A 16,170-nucleotide genomic window follows, 5' to 3' on the forward strand; every position below is an offset into this window, starting at 1 on the left:
ATGAACAGAAACCAAACCAGGCGGCGAGGATTAGAAAACTACAGGTAAGGTTCAAGAATCAAGAAAAAGACGGAAAGGAAGAAAAGAAGAAAGGAAGAAGAGATTAAGAGATGACAGAAGACAGAAGAGAATATCTAAAAATTAAAAAGGAAGCACAACCAGTGTAGGCAGAGAATGGGAACCTCTCAGAAACACCACCTTCATCTATAATTAATAAGGAAGGATCCTCGTCTTCACAGTGCACCGACTGAACCCACGCTTCACATGAATATTTACTGAACAGGAGAATGAGTTATTTATACTGCTACTCTTTTAACTAGAACAGGAACAATTAATCAATCTATAGGTCAATGGACATGAACATTTATTGGGATATATTTAGTTAATTGTTTCAGTCATTTCAAGTCTAAGGACTAAAAGTTAAAGTTAAGATGCTCAAACTAAACACTGATCATCTGTAGTTTGAATTTAAAGTCTTAATGTTACAGATCAGTTTATCAGTCGCTGACATCATGCGGCAAATAATGAGAACGTGTCCTGGATCTAGTTTTAAATTAGTTTTATAGCAGCGCTTATATTAATCATGTGTATAAATCAATCAGAGCAGAATCTGAGAACATAAACATGATTTCATTCTTTTCATTCTGTGTCAACATGTTTCCATAAAGTGTTTAAGTTCTACTCATATAAACAGTGAAAAGCCTCAGCAGCAGTTTTTAAATTAATTCTACCATCTCCAATCTCCCTGAAGCTCAAACTCTGTGAGCGGCTGAGCTTCTATAAAAAGACAAAACTGCAGGAAAGTGAAAATCTTTAAGAATCAGCAGCTCTGCAACAGCCACCTATTCCCATTATCATCCGAATTAAAGATGCATCAAAAATAAAATAGTTCAGCTTAAGGAGAGATGAGGTTTCATTCTCGGAGGAGGAGGATTTGTTTAAAGAAAAGAGCTGTGGATGGAGCAGAAGATTAAAAGTCTCTTCTGCACTTTTAAGATTTCTGAGCAGCGATTCTGTCGGCATCAAACTACAGATGAGATGAATGATGACAGTAAGATTCTCCCTGAATGTAAGACTGCACCATGATACATATTTTCTTCTTGAGGTAAATGGAAACAGGAAGGACTCCAATCTTAGAAAGTGAGTTACTATCCAGTGTAACTAACTTTAGTAGAGATGGAACGTTCTGTACTCGTATCTTTATTTGGCAAAATCCTCGTCTAATCTTCTTCTTCTGAACGTCTAGTCTTTGGCATGTCCCACTTGTTAATGTGGAGGAGGCAGGGTGTCCACACCAGTTGTGTCATTGGGACCCATCGAATGAATGAATGATGGAAAATGAATTTGTTCCTACTTCAATGATCCCAGATGTAAATAATCTTTGAGTGAAAGCAGCTCATCTCAGCCTCTTCAGCTCAGTCCTCCTGATTCAGAGAGGAAACGTCTCCTTAAACGTTTCCCTTGATCTTAGTCATGTCCGTTTAAATCAGTGACTCATGGCAGCCATCTTGAGAGTTTTTTGTTTGCTCAGTAGGACACTGACTGATTCTGAAAGTGAATGTAAATTTCAGTTTGAAAGGACGGGGGGGGGGGGGGAATGATAACCATGCGTTGGCTGTGTAGCAAAAGCAGGAACATCTTTCTGGAGGAGAAACAGCTGCTTCTTCACGCTCCCTCATTACTAATTCAACTGCTCCTGTGTGGGGCGACCTTTGACCTACCTTCTCTCTGATCTCCAGCGCTCTCTTGCACAGAGGCTCCGCCTCCTTGTACTTCCCTCTCTTCCCATAGAGGACAGCCAAGTTGTTGAGGGTGGCAGCAACCTGAAAAACACAATGACACGTTTATTAATCTGAAATATCCTTCAAGCTTCAAATCACGGCCACCTCCGTGTGCAACCACAGATCTCCACCACAGCAGCCCAGTGCCATTGATCTGGTGAGTGAGTTTTCGATGGGGAGACAGAGAAGGTGTGGAAACAGTGGTTGATCATCGTGGGCTGTAATTTGATCCTTGTGAGCTGCGTGATAATTCCCCAACACGTGCACTGAGGAGGAAGGAGCCTGCTGAGGCGCCTGGAGGTCGCCTCTGATCTCTGATCCAGACCAGGATCTGGTGGCCATGTGGCCAAGTGGGAGGAAGAGAGAGAGGAAGGACAGAGGGGCGAGAGACGGGGGGCAAACTCTCCCAGATGATTCAGGAAGGCTACATCAATCAGAATACATTTTGTTTTAAAACTAAAATGTAGTAGTAGTGGGGATTTGGCACATTCTAAAATAAATCATTGAAATTAGAGTCTAACAATCTGGTGTTTCATCCCAGACTCACACTTCCAGATCAGATGATGTGAAGACAAAGTGCCCGGAGCATTCCAGTTCACACTCAGAACCGGTTTTAAAAACTTAACGTGAAGACAAAGGACAGTAGAGGAGACTGGGAAGATTGGAAAGATTCTTACATAAGAGGTTGTGAAGTGGATTCAAAGAGAAACAGAGAAAGAGAAAACGGTGAATTGAGATGTGATTCCTTCTGTGGTGACGAATCAGAATCAACTCTCTGTGGAAGGATCGCGGCCTGGTGACGGTGTGAGAGGGTGGAGGAGGGGTGGGGGGGGTGGGGGGGGGCTAACCTCAGCTTGACAAAGTGCAGTGGGATGTTGGTCCAGACAGTGGAGACAGAAGCCTGCTGGGGTTAACACAGTTAGTCGACCTGCTGTGTGTTTACACTGTTTCATGGATCTGGGTTAAATATTTATGAAATCCTCCGTGTTCACTCTGATCATCATCTCAGTGTAGGAGACACACATCAGCACTCAAACTCCAATCCTATGAGCATGTTTGTGCACTTTATTTTACATTTATCAGAATGTTTATTTATTTATTATCACAAGTATTTCTTTCGTTTTTCTCTTTTTATCTATGGTCTGAATTCCCACTAAACACTGGGCCTCTAATGGATGTCATTTCCTTTTGGCTAACTAACTAATTAGCTTAGCATTACTTAAACAATTCAGCAAATAAGCAGGATTCCTATGAAATGTCAAATTATTAATTTAATGTGGTTGTTCTGATGGATTCCCTTGTTAAATATGACTTGTGTGATGCTCAGTTTAGATCGATATTTGACCTTTTATGCATTTCTACATTTCTTCCACCAAGGGCAACATAACCATTAGAACAAAATGACACATCTATGATTCAGATAAAGTTGTGACTTAATCAACTGCATTAAAATGTCTTGTCCAACTCTCAGATTAAAGAAAACCCAACAGAATGACGATGGTGTGATGAAGAGGGAGATGCACTCACCGCTGGATGGTCTCTGCCGAGCGTCTTCTCTCTAATGGCCAGAGCATCATTCAGCAGGTTGGCTGCCTCCTTGTATTTGTTCTGATCCCTGAGGAGCAAACACAAACCAGCAGAGTCAGACGCACAGACTGACACACAAGCACACAAGAGGAGACACAACTATGATGACAATTTCCACTAATAGCCCATTATTTTCAGGCGACAAGGTCGAAATAGTTTTGCACAGGTTCCCACAGTCAGTGCGACTGGAGCGAGTCCATCAAGTGGAGCGAGTCCATCGTTCCTGCAGGGAAACCACATCAGAAGCCCGGGCTCACCATTCAACAGATAAGATTTGTGGAAGAGGAGAAAAAGAACATGGCAACGACCCTGGAGAATTCTTGTGTCATTCTTTTGTTCCTCGGCTCTTTGCCTGGGAAATTAACACTCGACCCGTTGTGTTACTGTTCTGTAAATCTCGGGTTGTGTTTGCCGTGTTCCGCTCCTGACGTAGAAAGGCATCCAGCTCTCACTGGGAGGCCAGTCACACAGTGGTTTTAAAGGTGTGTACAAACGGCCTCCAGGGCCTTTGTGAGAGTGACAAAGACACAACGAGTTGTGTCAGTTGCTGCATGTTTGGCTCAGAAAAGGTTTGATTGTTGTCAGAGCTGAAGGATTCAAGCTGCGCCATGAAGCAACAAGGTTATTAACATTCCTTTCATTGATATCCACCACACACCGACACACACTGAACTCCTCGACTAACCTGTAGACCAGGGCCAGGATGTTGAGCATGGTGGCGACGTCTGGGTGGTCGTGTCCGGAGGTTTTCTCCAGGTCCTCCAGAGCCTGTTTGCACAGCGGCACAGCCACCTCGTACCGGCCCTGGGAGGCGTACTGGATCACCAGGTTGTGGAGGGTCCTCAGGCGGGCCGGGATCTCATAGCCCCCCTGCTGGGCCGCCGCCGCCGCAGCACTGCCATGAGCCGGCTGGACTGGAGACACACAGAGGGAGATGGAAATGAGAAAACAATTCTCTGTATAATCATGTAATAAGGTATTATATAATTAGCAGGATTATACAAAAACTACTGAAACGAGTGTAGCAAGACATTGATGACACATTAGTGCGGATTCAGATTTGGGGGTGGATCCAGGAATTATGTTTTATCTTCTCAAACATTATAAGTTGTTTTCTTTTAACTTTTTAGTTGATTCCTCAGATAATAATTCCTGGGATCTTGATGGAAAATAATTCTGCATGTTTAGGGGACAGATATCTATAAATATGTGCAATTTACTGCAGATCCAATTCAGATTAAGTGAATTCTAATTTTCCTCCCATGTGGTTGTGTGGTCGCTGCTGAGCTGCTACACACAAACATCAGGCTGTTAACATGTGCCCTATATAACAGATTATTCACACACAAACAATGTCCTCATTCTGCTGCAGTGCACAGAAGATGGTTTCTGAGTGGAACGGTGCCGGAAGGACATGATAGGAACCTCTCAGAATATACCCTTCGTCTGTAGGTCTACCTCTGTGAGAGTGTGTGTGTGTGTGTGCATGTGAGAGGTCAGGAAACCCCCCCGATTGAGTGTCTTACTAAAGGCAGGCATCTCTATATTTACTGTGAAGGAGAGCGATTGGTGTTTAAAGAGGGAGCCGCCCACGGCAGCAATCACACTGACCACAGTAAAGACTCAGACACACCAAGTGATACCAGGTGTTCAGCCCTTTATTATAAACCTGCAGCTTCTATTGGACGTGTTCATTTCATTAACACAACAGGTTACAAGTACATCCAGTACCTCGCTGTGCATCAGAGAGTCAGATCAAAAATGCTGAAATGGAAATATTTGTACAGAAAAACCACTGTGGATAAGCCTGAGGTCAGTTTAAAACCAGAAAGAGCTCTCATCATCATTAGCGTCCTGCTTGCACCATTACCTTCTCGCTGCTAACATAATATACCAAAGCCTCAGAAGCTTTCCAGGCAGCCTGAAGAGGAGAGGAGGAGGAACACATCTCCTCTCCTCCAGCGTCCATCCACTTTTCTCCAGCAGAACCTCAACACATCCCATCTCTCTGTCCTTATTTAATCTCATGAGTTTGACATCCTTCATTCTCAGCATGTAAGTTATGATAAAAAAATCAGATAAATATAATATCCTCTTATTTGCTCCGACCTGCTCTGCCTCCTTTGCTCCTCAACCTGAAATCAGAATTTGGGCCGAACAAACACAGGAATCTGGATCACACCCTGAACTTACACCCACGAGACACTGTGAGAAAGAGGAAATACCTCCGACCACTTCCTGGCATTTACACATACAAAAAAATTAAGTTTGTTTTCATAAGAACAGAAACACTCAGACGACAAAAAGCCTTTACAGCTAAAAATTTGGGAATTTAATTCCGCCTGAAGAGGAATGTGCTGAAAAACATATATCTGACACTGACAGATCTTTATCCCTCTTGAAAAGATACAGAGAGACAAATTCTGTTTTTCTGTTATTCACAGCAAATCTCCAGAAAAGTCAACTGTGTGCAGCGTCTGTCTTCACGATAAGATGTCACGAGTTCATCATCTATATTTTTAAAAACATAAATGGGAAAAAACAGTGCGTTTGCTGGAGGTGGTTTTCAGTGGGACATTAATGCATATTTGATGCTCTGCTGAGTATGTGGGGCAGCAGGACAGTGAGTGTTGCATTGATTCACAATAAAACTGCAGTGTGTTTGTGTGTCTGTATGAAATATAACAAAATGTGTGCCTTTGTTTGCTATGACAGTTCTGTCTTTGATTAACTTGAACATTTGTATTTGTTTTTATTTCCTTGTAATAGTAGTCCCTTGTTTTATTTTATATCTTTTAATCTTATTTATCTATTTGCTCTTCAGAGGCCTGGAGTCTGGCTCAGAGTGTGAACCAGTTTGCTGCCAGTTTAAAACTGGCTGACAAACTGGTGCCGGGAGCCAAATGGAAATCAACTTGGTACAAAAAAGGTTTAAACAGTCAGAGCCAAGTTGGAGGACAAATCGTTTTCCTTGTTGTTGAGACCAGAAGCTTCTTAGTCACTCTCTCATTCATCCCCAAAACAAACTCAAGGTCACGCTTCATTTGTTTCAATTCAGATGTTTCAAACTGAGCAGTAGATGCTGTGGCTCTTTCGCCAGAGCACTGGACTTGGACTGGTTCCAGAAAGACAAACTGGGTGAGGCTAATCACCACTGTGTGCTTCCAGCTTATTGAAATTCAAAGCCAAATCTAATCAGACCATAACCACACCTCTGAAGTCAAAGACTAGAGCCAAGCAGAAGGTTAATCAGTGTAAGTAACTGAATATCACCAGTGTGGCCTCCAACCAACCAGAAACAGGTCCTGACAAATGGAACTTTACAGCCAGCACAGCTTTACTGTCTGGACCACTGAGTTATTGAAAAATCACCCCATCAACAGTGAGGGGGGGGGGGGGTCCACTGACTTACACTGGTACGAATACAGTAGTTAGATTCCCAAAGGATTCTATCTATAGAACAGAAACACTAACAACTTCTCGGTGTAATCTAAGTTTGAACCATTTGAACTCTGTGATGTTTATCAGTGTTTACATCTGTGTTTTTGCTTATTTTATAAAAATCTTAATATTCTGTAAACTCTATACAACCTAAGATACATGTTTATGTAATACAGTGAAGCATAATGAATGATAAGTCTTGACATTATGTTATAAATTAAAAAATACAGAAATGTTTAACCTTTAAATTTTGCTAAATAAACATATTGATCCAAATATAGAAACATGACAAAATCATTTGTTTCCAGAGGTTTAACGAGACCAGTGCTTTTAAATCTACATCCCAACACCAGGAAGAACATTTGATGTTTTCATTTGAAACTGCTCACAACTCGAGTGGAGAGAAGAAGATGTAACACTTACTGCCCGGGGCCTGGTCGTCGTGGTCATCAGGGAAGAGATCATCCAGAGTCTCCTTGGAGTCAGAGTCTTTCTCCTCCTGAGAGATGGAGTGAGAGAGAGATGGAGTGAGAGAGAGAAGGAGTGAGAGAGAGAAGGAGGACAGAGACGGAGGAGTAATGTAGTGACTGTTTTCTAAACCACAAAGGAACATTTCAAGTATTTGCTGAGTCACTCCTTCTGTCCTCTGGATCTTGGAAAATACATTTAAAAGCACTTAAAACACTTGAGATCATTTATATTTATACAAAACCCCCAAAAACCTGAAAATATAATAATGTAAATATCTCAGGATGATGAAGGTGTTAACTTGGAAATGCAAGCATCTTAAACATGAGACCATGGAGACACATTCTGTGGACTCACCGTTGGGGACAGGTCCTCGTCGTACTTCTTCAGCTGGTTCATGAACTCCAGGTGCTTCTTCTCCTCCTCCAGCTGGGCCACGCTCTGCTCGCTCTTCTGCAGCTTCTGCTGGGTCCCGGCCAGCTCGTCCCTCAGCCACTGGTTCTCCTGGCAGAGCCGGCGGACCTGGGCGCGCAGCTTCTGCTTCTCCGACTCCACCGAGCTCAGGTGGCTGGACAGCGCCATCATCACCTGGACGAGGAGGAGGAGGAGGAAGAGGAGGAGGAGGAGGAGGAGGAGGAGGAGGAGGAGGAGGAGGAGGAGGAGGAGGAGGAGGAGCGTGTTTGTTTAGACACAACAGTTCCTTCACACAGTTTGGATCAACTACACAAATGGATATTCATCGGTTCATATTTACAGTCTGTTGGTTAAACAGAATGATGATTGGGCTTTTTGGATAAACATTCATTGCAAAGATGATATTCACTTGTAAGTATCATAACACCAGAGTATGTGATGAATAGATATAATGAGAGAATCAGTGGAAGTGTTGTGTGTAACCCAGCATGTGTACACTAACTAATCCTCCTCATTAAAGCATATCGGTCTCAGGTGAGAAGCTGGAGGGAGAGAGTTTGTCTGGAGAGTTTGACACATGAGAGATGTTGAAGAATTATGTAGAAAAATATGAATCACTCTGTGCTTCATCGTGACTGCTGGTAAAAGAAGTTGAGGTGGAAATCAGAGTGAGAGATCAGGGCTGAAGAGAGTGACTCATCGCTGACTCACAGGAAGTGTCTCAACACTTTCAACAAACGTTTTATTTCTCAAGTGTGAATTGTGTTAAGGAAACACTGGAGCTAAAATGGCGACAGGAATTCACTTTTGTATGTATTTAAAATGATAATTAAGAGAAACGATGGAATCAACATCTCAGCTCTGGAATCTGTGTGAATGCTTTGAACTCATGGTCTGTTATTATCTGTGAAGACAAAGAGCCGTCCACTGAACACCCGTCCACACCGGCAGCATTTTTCTGATTGTTTCTGGAGTCTTTTTGAAGTCTGATCGTTTAGAGCAGATGTGCTTCTATTTTACTCACGATGTATAAAGACCTGGAACCGCTCTACTGGAGCATACTGGAAAAATATACTTATGATAATAATTAGCCTGGTGACGTTTCATGTCATTCATTTGGACTGAATTGACAAATTTAGCATTTCAAAGTTTAAGATCCTTCATAAGTACAAATTTTTTGGGATCTTAGTAATGAACAATGAAATTCAAGTCCAACAGAATACTAAGTACTAAGATAATATAGGAATACTACTAGTATATGTGGCTTGTTATTTTTAATGGTGACCTTCTGCTGAGGCTACATAGCTTCGAGCATGTAGCCAACAACTAAACAATGATTCTCTGTTGTTTGAGATGTGTGGGAACATATGGACACAAACCTGTGCTTCACTCAGCCCTAGCTCCAGCATCTCCATGGACCTGCGGATCATGTGGGACTTCTCCTCCACCAGGACGCCCTCCTCCTCCTGCTTCAGGCAGCGCAGCGTGCCCAGCAGGCCGTCCAGGATGGAGTGGTGCTCCTGCTTCAGCGCCTCCAGCCCCTGGATCACCTGCTTGGTCCGGGAGATGATCTCATCCTGGGTCATCTTCTCCCCAGGGTCCTCTTCCTCCTTCATGCACACCATGGTGGACATGTCCTCACGCATCCTGGAGCGGGGAAAGAAAATGAGGAGCACATTAATTATATGTCACGTTATGTTATCGTGGCTTAAAGGTTCAGTTCCTGACAGAACTTAATGAAATGCATGTAACTGGTAACGTCTGTTACTGTCGCAGCTGTAAATGGGTCGGACTGGGCGTCCAGGTCCCTTCAGGGAATAGCAGACCAGGGCTCACATGGGACACATTAAAAAACAGACTCTTCAGATGTTTCACTCCCAGTTGAAATCTTCTGACCTGCAAACAGCTTTTCAGAGCCCTGCCATTGAGAAACAACATCTAGACCATGTGTTTGTGACACTTCCTGGAACCTCTGATACTAAATGCTCTGTTTTCCTTCTACTACAACTCAAGGTGCCTTTGAGTAAGGAACTGACTGAACCACCTGCTCTGCATGAAAAGCTCAGAACAGCGTGTGAGAGCAGAAAAGGCTGAGATAAAGACAAGTTGTGTATTTGTAAATCGCTGTTTGATGTGCTCTTAAAAACAAACTGAGGAGTCATCACATAAGATGCTTAAAGAAAAACTGGGACTTAGGTTCAGCTGTGAGGAAAAATGTGAACCAATCCACAGAAGTTAAATCTGCTTCCTGCTGACGGTTCAGATCAGACGCTGTGAGTTCAAAGAGAAATGAAAAGCATCCGAGGGGCGATGATACGCTGTGTTCAAGCCCCAATGAGGCTGACGTCCCATCAAACCCTGATGAGGATGGATTCATCAAAACAAGAAGCAGTTTGTGTTTCTAATAAACTTTACCACACTATATCATTTTTGGACTTCACAGTGACATCCTTCTACCATGTGATCATAAATTACTTATGCATGACGTCATTTTCTCACTGCTTCATGACATCACTGATAATATGACATCATATGAGGGGAATCAATATGAGCAGATATTGGCTACAGCCCCAGACGACTCGACCTTTAAGGTTGATAATGGGCGGATGGATATAAGTTCTATTGCTTGTCCTTAATGTGTTTTATTGAACAATGACTTCACCATCGACTGAACCAGCTCCAAAAGTTTATCAACTGGGAGATTCCCACCAAAGTAATATTCCCATCCGGGTGTTACACACACATTCATGGTTGTAATATCTCCCATAATCACCAGCTCCTTAGTGCTGTCATAATGCAGTCATAGCACAAAATCAGATCTTGAGTTAGCTCTGGTGATTAGGGAAGAACACAGGTGTTATTATTTTATCATTATTATTATTATTAGTATATGATATTATATTAATGTGCACATGTAAGCAAAAGACTATATGTCAGTTTCTCTGCATCACACTCCTCGTGTGTTTCTTCACATCTAACCTGACTTTGTTTTGTAGTCACTACACACACACACACACACACTCTCTCTCACACACATTAACACTAAACACGCACTCACACACACTCTTAAGAGGATTATGACTGAGCGCTTGTAGTGAGCTGCCTAATAAATCTCTGAAAGCGCAGAACACTGAAGCTGCAAACAGGCTGAACAATAACAGAAACCCGGAGGGAAGTTGTGTTCAACCGATCGTCTCGGTGGAAAATACAGAAATGAAACAAACATTGGTTAAATCTCCGATGTCCTGGTGACCACCTCAGTATCACAGCTGCTGTGGTGAAGACAGCAGGCGTCTCCCGAAGTGAACTGCTTCACATTTCACTTCAAGTTATGAAGAAGAAAAACAACATAGCTGAATGAAGATTGCTCTGAGCACGTGAGACAGACAGGGAGGGGGGGGGGGGGGCTGCAGTCCTCCATGTCCTCCATGTGACTCAGCAACCGGCCGGCAGCCTATCAGCTGACAGCAGAGCAGGAAGCTGAGGCTGAGAAGGAGGAGGTGGAGACAGCAGCACCAGGTGAGCAGGACTGATGCTGACTCATGTTCTGCATTCAGGTTTTAAATAAAAGACTTAAATGACCTAACTTGTTAGAAAGTGGATTGATGGAATATAAGATGCTACTCATTTAGTCTAAGCAGCTGTGTTGTGATTGGTCAGCTGCTTCCAGCGCATATAGGAAGTGCCGGCTGTTGTTAGCTGGTATTGCCAGACGAGCCGCTAGGCGTGCATTATGGAAATGTGGGACATGTTGATGCGGAACAGCCCGACTACTGACCGGGTGTTTCAGGGGCTGCAGTGTTTCCTGTGCGTGAGAGAAGCTCCCTGTGTCACAGACTTTGGGCTTTTTCATTTTCATAACCCCACTGATGAGTAGCAGATTTCAAAAAGCCCTGAGCTACAGCAGGTTCATCCCTTTGTTGGTTCCCTGGAAACATTTCTGCTGTTGTTTTTTCCCTGTTTGCAGCACGTTTCTGAATTTGGTTTGTTGTGAGTTGTTTAATTAGGACAGCGTAGAACACGTAATGCAAATTAAAAAACAGTGCTTCCTTCACATTCAGAGAGATTCAAATCTGAGACTGATGACTTGTTGTACGGCTCATTAAGGGGTAAAGTGTAAGAATCAAAATACAAGCTGTTATACACTGAAACAACACATTTAAAAATGGATCCCTGACCGGACCAAGCTGAGAAGCCGGGTTTCAATCCAGAGTGAATCCTTCATCACCCACCAACACAGAGCAAGGTCAACTTTTAACCACTGGAAACTTACTGAGCTGCAGAGAGGAAGACGCACAACTATCTGTGCAGGCGGCGTAATGCAGAAGTGAAAGTGACAGCACAAGCTTTTCTCCCTCCTCTGATCCAAGCATCTTTTATTTCTGGCATCAGATGAGTCTCAGAGGTCAAAGCACCACTGGGAAAAGCCAGAGAAAACTATGTTCTGATGTTTTTTTGAAATGCAAATAGATAAATTGAAGCTGCGCGCCCGGGGAAACGCTGCAGGTCTTCACGTAAACAGGTTTAGGCAGCGACTCAGTTCAAGGCAATAAGAAGGATGAAGACAAATGTGGCAGTGGGTATAGATGGGGCGGGGGGGGGGGGTGCTTGGGAGCAGTGAGAAGAGGAACACTCAGTCTCTGCTCTGGGCTTCATGCACGAGGATGGAGCCTGCGGCAGGATGAGCCGCCCTGTGAAGAACCATCTCAGTCAGCGATGTGTCGGCTGATAGTCATTAGATGATGAGAGCTGTGAGACACCATCACAATCACAGAGAGTGAACGTGTGATGGACACTTTAAGCCACTGCACCTTAAATACACTGGATGGTTTTGAATCTAAAAGAATTTGCACCACGCTGCCAGACGTGTGCGTTTGTTTGGATAGTCGGGATTCAACTGCCGCTAGGTGTTCTACCAGTATCCTGTCAATGGAAACCACTGCTGCTCACAGGGAGACCACAGTTTGTCTGTATCAAATAGCTCCGAGGACTGGGCAGGGGAGTTAACTGCAGCTGAGATGTGAACCAAAGGCTCAGAACAAAGAAGAGCACGACACAAACACAAGACACGACTTCACCGCCCAGTTGGAGCTGTTGTTTTGGAAAAGAGCAGCGTGGAAAACCAACTAACAGCTTGAACCTCGTCTTGTTATCGCCTCTTAAGATCCTCCAGCAGATAAATGAGCCTTTTATGCTAACGCCAGCTCATTTAGTTATTTATATATTGATCAATGAGCATCATTGTTGATGGATAAATAAGTTAAATAAAATAATACTTTAAGTTAGGTTTTCTAGCCAGTAGAAAGAAAGAAGAAACCAGTAGTAAACCAGTTATCACTGAACATTCGTCATTATTTTCCTGAACGGTGGATAATTGATTATTTGTTTATCTAGTTGGAAAATATATCTGGAATATCTGAATTTGATCCACTCAGAAATTGAATGAGCTCTTTCTTGAAGCCTTCCACCAAGTTTCATAAAAACCTGTCTGGTAGTTTTTGCTTCATCCTGCTGAGAATCAAACCGACAGAGGGTGAAACCATAACCTCCTCGTGGACCACAACACACCAGTAAGACGATATTCATCTCTATGAGAGGAACCACAGAGTCGGTGGCGTCTTTACTACAAGAAAACACCTTTCACACATGTAACAGGAGTCATGTGATCCACTGTTGATAGAAATACTGAACACAACTTATTGCCCTTTACATCTCATGCTGCTAATCTTATCTTCCACGTGTTGCCTCCTTTCCTGCTCCTCAGCTCGACTCCACTATCGACACATTATGAACTCATTGTGTGGAGATGTTAAGGGTTAACTCACAGGGCGGTCACGAGATGTGTCACTGCCTGACGGAAACTGAGGAAATGACAAAGCGTGATGTGTTTTAATAACCGAACAGACAAGGGAGGTGAGAGATCAACAACACAAGCAAAACGTCAGATTCCAACTCAAACGCAGGGATGTGACAGTGTGACATGGAGGGGGGGGGGGCTGCATTTTGCTGTGTTAAACTGTGTCATCATTAAAATTAGCTGCAGCCTCATTTCTGCTGCGCTCTCACATGACAGGAGCTCCAATCATTTTTTAATTTCCGTGAACGAGCCTCGGGCGAATTTATCATTTGAGTCTCTGCAGTTGTTTCAGATGTTCTGATCTGCAGACACAACAGCAGCAGCAACACAATCTCCTGGATTCACTTCTCGTACACAAACTGGCCTTTAATACACAACTGACTTGTGACTGTACACAGGTTTTAACTCTGTAGGAGCAGAACTGGGTTTAACTAAGTGTTGGTAGATGGTAGAATCCATGAGTTGCCCCTGATTTCCTCACCAGTGTTCCCAGTATTTCAGTTCCTCTCCAGCAGATAGAATCACTTCACAGTTCTCAGTGTCAGACCGAGACCTGGGAGGGGCTGCTCTTGCTTTTCTAAGATTTACAACCCCAGCTATATATACATTTTCACAAATACTAATTCTGAATTACCGATACATAATCGTTTTTATTGCCAATACTGATGATTTCTTGCTTCTCTGTGTCTTATGCAATTGTGAACTGAGAGAATTGAGTTTTCTTGGGGTCGGGCAGAAAGATTAAACCTTTAAAAGGCGTCATCTTGGACTAAGAGAAACTGTTTTTCACTTTTCTGCTCGTAAATAAAGATTTCAAGGTTTTCTTTGTACATGGCAGCTTAATCAATAGTGGAAATAGCTCTTGATTGCATTGGGTTTGGTGCTTCTCATGCAAACCTGCACTATCTGCTGTGACAACAATCACAATTTCCCTGCAGAACTAAGGACTCAAACCCTCAGGGACGTCCCAGGCAACAACAAGCTGCCCCCGGGGAGCGGAGGGTCTTCAGGGCCCCTGCAGGTCGTCGGGAGCAGGGACATCCTCCGGGTGGACAACCCGTTACACACTGCAGGGAAGGTGCACACACAGCAGGACAGTGTTGAGCTGAGCTCTGGCTGCTGGTCCTGCGGGGTCGATCCCATCCAGTGTTTTTAAACCCAGCTGTGGGACCCACACTGGGACCCACTGTCCCCCCGGAGCTGCCCCCCAACACAGGCAGCTTTCACTGCCCTCGGCCCGCTGTGAATATCAATGGAGAGCCCGTCCAACGTGGAGACATGGCCGTCACATGACAGGTCCATCCCCGCTGCAGTGCACCTTCCTCCACCTTCCTCCACCTTGACAGCCGTGATTTAGACGCATCCCTCGGCAGCTCCTCTCGCTCTGCACACGGAATAACCTGAAGAACCAGTTGGCCCATACCTCCCAGTCACACACACCTAGCACCAGTGCTAACCCGGGGCTAGCCCTCCACTGACAGCAGCCAAACTGGCGTCTAATTCCTGCAGCGAAGGTAAACACCAGCCCCCCGGGAGGAATGGAGCCAGGGAGGGGGTTGTTATTATTCATATTATTAATATTATCTACAACCCGGGAGCCTCGGTGGTGGAACTGGGGAAATAAATGTATTTTTACAGAATGACACTGGGAGAAAACGCTCCACGGGGAGTGAAAGTGTTTAATTAGCTCCACGGGGAGTGAAAGTGTTTAATTAGCTAATGAGACCACTCCAAGCTAATGAGACCACTCCAAGTAATACACGGAGCCATTCTTACCGTCCTCCAGGACATCCGTTGCCAGTGTAGCCGGACTGAAGCGCCTCTTCCCCCGCGAGAATCACGTCTTTTTCCCCGATGGGGCTGCTGCTCCGTGTGCCGACGTCTGACGGGACGAGTGAAATGTGAGCCCGGAGCTCCGGAGCGGAATCTACCGAGTGTCCGAGCCGTGTTCAGTGAGCGCTTCTCCGGGTGATGATGAGCGGTAAGCTACGTAGCTACACGGGAAGCTAAGAGTGGCCTCGGCGGCTGCAGCCTCTCCCCCCGGGGCTCCATGGCAGCGACGCCTCCGTCAAACCGAACCCGACAGCGGCCGCACGGGGGCCGGGTGAACCGATGAGGAGGTGACAGTTCGGAGCTCCGCGGCTGGATGAGTGAGTGCGCTGCGCGAAAATGGCGTTAGCCGGTGTCCCCCCCCTCCCCTCCCGGGTGATGATGTCACCTCTGTCCGGATTAAAGGGGAAGCTGCGGTGCGACGGGAGCAGACACATCTATATGTTATATCACATTTATATATTTATACTACTTACAAGTGTTTATCTATTTATACTTTATAGTTTATACTGCATGCAAGCGTTGATCTATTTACTCAGTTCGTTTTTTAGTTAGAAATCTATTTATTTATTTATTTATTAACTTGTTCTTCATACATTTATTTATTTACTTATACTTCAAAGATGTATTTATTTATTTATTCAGTTCCTTTCTTAATTAGAAATCCATTTATTTATACAATTGTATGTGTTTATTCAATTAGTTATTCATTGATTTGTTAAAACATTACTTTTACTTATCCATCTATTCATTTAGTTAGATATGTATCTTTTTAATAAATTTGTTTTTTTA

General features: G+C 43.9%; 1 protein-coding gene across 4 annotated transcripts in view; it reads right to left on the reverse strand.

Moving 5' to 3' along the window:
• Window positions 1–15,722, reverse strand: part of klc1a (kinesin light chain 1a) — a 32,270-nt gene extending 16,548 nt beyond the window's left edge. For 3 of the 4 annotated variants that reach the window (XR_009922110.1, XM_062397913.1, XM_062397911.1), the window contains exons 1-7: window positions 15,325–15,721; window positions 9,071–9,338; window positions 7,635–7,865; window positions 7,233–7,308; window positions 4,054–4,282; window positions 3,309–3,396; window positions 1,722–1,823 (exon numbers count right to left, since the gene is read on the reverse strand). Coding sequence is in view for 3 of the 4 variants with exons in the window: in XM_062397913.1 (XP_062253897.1) it covers window positions 1,722–1,823; window positions 3,309–3,396; window positions 4,054–4,282; window positions 7,233–7,308; window positions 7,635–7,865; window positions 9,071–9,337 (993 nt within the window). In the remaining variant the exon portion in view is untranslated. Of the gene's footprint in view, window positions 1–1,721; window positions 1,824–3,308; window positions 3,397–4,053; window positions 4,283–7,232; window positions 7,309–7,634; window positions 7,866–9,070; window positions 9,339–15,324 lie in introns of all 4 variants that reach the window. The other variant, XM_062397912.1, reaches the window with a different exon arrangement.
• Window positions 15,723–16,170: the final 448 nt, after the last annotated feature.

Source organism: Platichthys flesus, chromosome 10 (genome assembly GCF_949316205.1).
Source record: "Platichthys flesus chromosome 10, fPlaFle2.1, whole genome shotgun sequence".
NCBI classification, from domain to species: domain Eukaryota; kingdom Metazoa; phylum Chordata; class Actinopteri; order Pleuronectiformes; family Pleuronectidae; genus Platichthys; species Platichthys flesus.